Source organism: Drosophila novamexicana, unplaced genomic scaffold (assembly GCF_003285875.2).
Source record: "Drosophila novamexicana strain 15010-1031.04,08,12 unplaced genomic scaffold, DnovRS2.1 tig00000108-arrow-pilon, whole genome shotgun sequence".
In the NCBI taxonomy this organism is placed as follows: domain Eukaryota; kingdom Metazoa; phylum Arthropoda; class Insecta; order Diptera; family Drosophilidae; genus Drosophila; species Drosophila novamexicana.
In genome coordinates this window covers 26,995-30,523 of record NW_020824772.1, presented here as the reverse complement: position 1 = coordinate 30,523, position 3,529 = coordinate 26,995, and the positions used below count along the sequence as shown (strand labels likewise).

Below are 3,529 nucleotides of genomic sequence, written 5' to 3'. Positions count from 1 at the left end.
ACTAATCGCCATAATATAACAAATCAGTTCCTAATAATTGTTTAGCTGCGCTGCCAGCTGGACAAGCGGCGGGGTTTTCTTAAAATATTTAACATTCAAAGACCTACAATCATGTCCAAGGTTCAGATGGTCTAAAGCGATATACTATCTTTGGGCAGTTGAGGTTTTTGACAGCTCACAAGTGCAGAATTAGGCCGAAATACAATTTTATAACAAGTTGATAAGAAAATAAAAGTAAATTGTTTTATAAATAGAAACCTATTCTAATTGAATAGTAAGAAAAAAGCTTAGGATTGATAACTGGAAGGCGCAAAGTTTGTTGTATCTGTTGTTGTATCAGTCTCTAGCTGTGGCTCCAAAGCAGCTTTGCTCGTCTCGAAGACTTGCGGATCCATTTGTGGCTCAGTGTGGACGGCAGGCTTTGGATTTGGTCTGCGTGTGGGCATAAGCATGCTCTCTAGCACACCGAAGGGTGCCTCCATAATGATATACATAACGTAGGACAGCAGCAAGATAAAGCCAAAGCCGCCCCAGAATATCAGCATCTGTCGATGGAATATATATCGAATGAGTATTATACGGAAGACTCTTTTGTTGTTTGTACGAATATTTCCCCTTACCACATCGTAGTCGGAGAAAAAGGTGCTCGTTCGCATGCGTCTGCCATTAATTTGCTGTACGAAAATGTGGAAGATGTAGGCCGTGTAGGAGATCTTCGAAAGCGGCTGCCACATTGGAGAAGAGAGAAAGCTATTGGCCAAACCACCGTAGCCCCTCATGCAGGCAAACACCACCCAGCACAAAGCCAGAGGCCAAGCGATGCGGGTCAGTGTATAGTAAAGGGCCTCTTCCAGCATGGTCAGCACCGGATTTCTCCAATCGGCAAAGGGATATAGCACAAATAACGAGGTGAAAATCAAAGCCAAGCACACAACCCAGCCCAGCCAGATCTTAATGCGGTTCAGTTGAAACGTTCTGTTGCGATTCACATGCAGGAAATAGCCAAAGAGTAGCCCGATTAGCCAAGGAGCTGCATGTGTGTGGGTGGCATAGTAAAGCTTACGCTGAGCCTCATCTGGAGTGAGCCCGATTCTGTGCGGAAAGTAATACAAGGCATTTGCATTTATACTTAGCGTATTCATTCTGGACTTACTCCAAAAATATAGGATATCTCTTGATCATCATCGTGCTGAAGAGGCAGGCGGAGAGCAGAAGCATGAAAACAAATATTCCAGCTGCGGCTTTCTTGCCCCACTTATACAAAGCGAGTAGAAATATGGGTGAGAGTATATAAAGCTGCATATCCACAGCTAAATACCAGCTATGATTGATGCACTAAAGAGAGGAAAAGATGGGTTAGGTTCATAGGGTTGCTTAGTTTCTATAGAAGTAAAGCTTACCAGATTTGGAGTCGCATAGTTTTGCAAGTAGAGCAAAGTCCAGAACCAGGTGCTCTTGCAATGATTATAATCATCGAATTTAATGCTATCAAACAGGGGACCATCGCCCAAAAGTGGAAGCAGTTTCATGTACACGAGTATGGCCAGGGCCACAATGGGCGTGAGGCGCAAATAACGATGGAGATACATCAACGGAATGTTTAATCTTCCCTTGGTTCTGCGAAACAAAGAGTAGCTGGAAACTAGGGGATTTGTGGTCCACTTTAAACTTACTTTTCCAAGGAACGCATAGAAATCATGACTAACAACAGGCCACTTAGAAAGAAGAATGTGTCCACGGAGAACGTACCATGTAGGACAAGGCTTGTGTACGGATTTTCGAACCACTAAAAGAGAAAGCAAAAGTCTTCAATAGAAGCATCCGTATTTACGCAATCAACAGCTGGGTAACAGCTTACCCATTTCAAGCGAAATTGGTTGACATTCGGCGCTAGCAAGGCGAACAGGTATTGATGTCCAAAGATAACCCAGATGAGCGAGATGCAACGCATGCCATGGAGACAGTCGATGACATTGGGATTCGAATTGGGCTCCACCAGGCGAAAGAGCGCTCGGGAATTGGCACGTGCCGAGAAGATCTTAATCAAGGCAGGCAGTTGCGCTGCGTGAGTTAAAGATAATGAAAAACAAATACGTATGCTCTGTTCGAGAATGTCTAACTAAATCATACCCTGTAAATGGCTGCATTCTTTAGCTGCGTCCGATTGTTAAGCAATTTTCAAGGAGACGTTTCAAAACTAAGATATTCTTAAGCTTATTATGTGAAAAAATAGCTTGTGCTTAAAATCGATGGCTATCGATTTCGTATCGTATCGAATTATCGATTTATTTTAGGGAAATCGGTTGGATTATCGATAACTTGAGAAAAATGTTTCATTTTCCGTGGCATACGGAGGACACAAAGACCGAAAAGCTCGTGAAACGGACAGCTGGCAGGGCTCAATTGAATCAGTTTGTCGTCTGACTTATTCTGCCAAATTCTTTCTGTCTGTTTACCCAACCGCAATGTGTATTGGGTATAAAAAGTATGGTCTATTTGTTTTCTACTTACTCTGATCCTCGCAATAGAAATAATCATAGATAGTTGTCAAGACGACGCAGGCAAGCAGAAGCGAGACTAAAACACTGTTAAACAAAAACTTGAAACTGCGATTGCGTCTGACTGATTTGCATACTTACATAGTAAATATGGTTAGAGCGTCGTTGGGTTCACGATCCGAGATCCTGCAGCTATCCTCAGTGACCAGGGGCTGCGCTATTTTGATATTTAGGAGTCTTTGCAGCAATTGTTGCAGGAACCTATCCATGTGCGTTGCGGCGCAGGATGCGGGAAAACAAACGGCGGTTCTTATCCTAATGCCAAGTTGTGCCAAAGATAGGCCCGCCAAGCAGTACTTGCCCTTTATGGCATGGCTATCGCCAATGGCCTTGGTTATGCCGATGCACTCATCGTAATTGCCCATGTCCATTAGGTTTCCATAAATCACGCCCTTGGGGAAAGTGCCCCATGAATCGAACACTAGAATCTTAAGAGTTTATTTCAAGTACTTTTAAATGTGTATGCGACATACTCTTTATGGCCCAGAAACTGCCAGAGGTAAGGCCACCTAACAGCTCACTCATATCTGCCAGGCACTGCAGATCCTGCTGGCTGGGCAGCCGTGTGCTCGGCAAATCCAGGTCCTTTTGAGTTATGTTCCTAAAGTGTTGTGAGAACTCGACGGCAAGTGGTCGTAATTCCACCATCCTTTGGTAATTCTCCATGGCAACTAACTCATCTGGTTTTAGCTGCAGCGAATTGACCAAAGCCGGCCCAAAGAGCAACAGCGCAACAATTATTTTTACCATGTCCATAGTAGAGCTGTTTAGTGAGTATTGGGCCAATTCTAAAAAACACACGCGTTATATACGCTCCAAAAAAATCCTGATAAGCTACTAGCTTGGCGCGAAAATAAAACTTTCGCTCAAATACGGTTGATAAATTTGAAGTACTTCAGTTAGGGGCTTATCGGGGCGTGAAACCCGTGCAAACCGTGCAGATTATTATCAATTTCTTTTAGAGTATTATT

At 43.5% G+C, this 3,529-nt stretch overlaps 1 protein-coding gene across 1 annotated transcript; it reads right to left on the bottom strand.

Annotated features, from left to right (window-relative positions):
* Positions 1-287: 287 nt before the first annotated feature.
* On the bottom strand, positions 288-3,314 carry LOC115771634 (nose resistant to fluoxetine protein 6-like). The gene is made up of 9 exons (XM_030717433.1): positions 3,032-3,314; positions 2,640-2,979; positions 2,512-2,585; positions 1,859-2,061; positions 1,674-1,786; positions 1,401-1,617; positions 1,154-1,335; positions 621-1,092; positions 288-545 (listed from the first exon to the last, which is right to left on the bottom strand). The coding sequence occupies exons 1-9, from the start codon at positions 3,312-3,314 to the stop codon at positions 288-290; spliced, it is 2,142 nt and encodes a 713-aa protein (XP_030573293.1).
* Between the last annotated feature and the right edge of the window lie 215 nt (positions 3,315-3,529).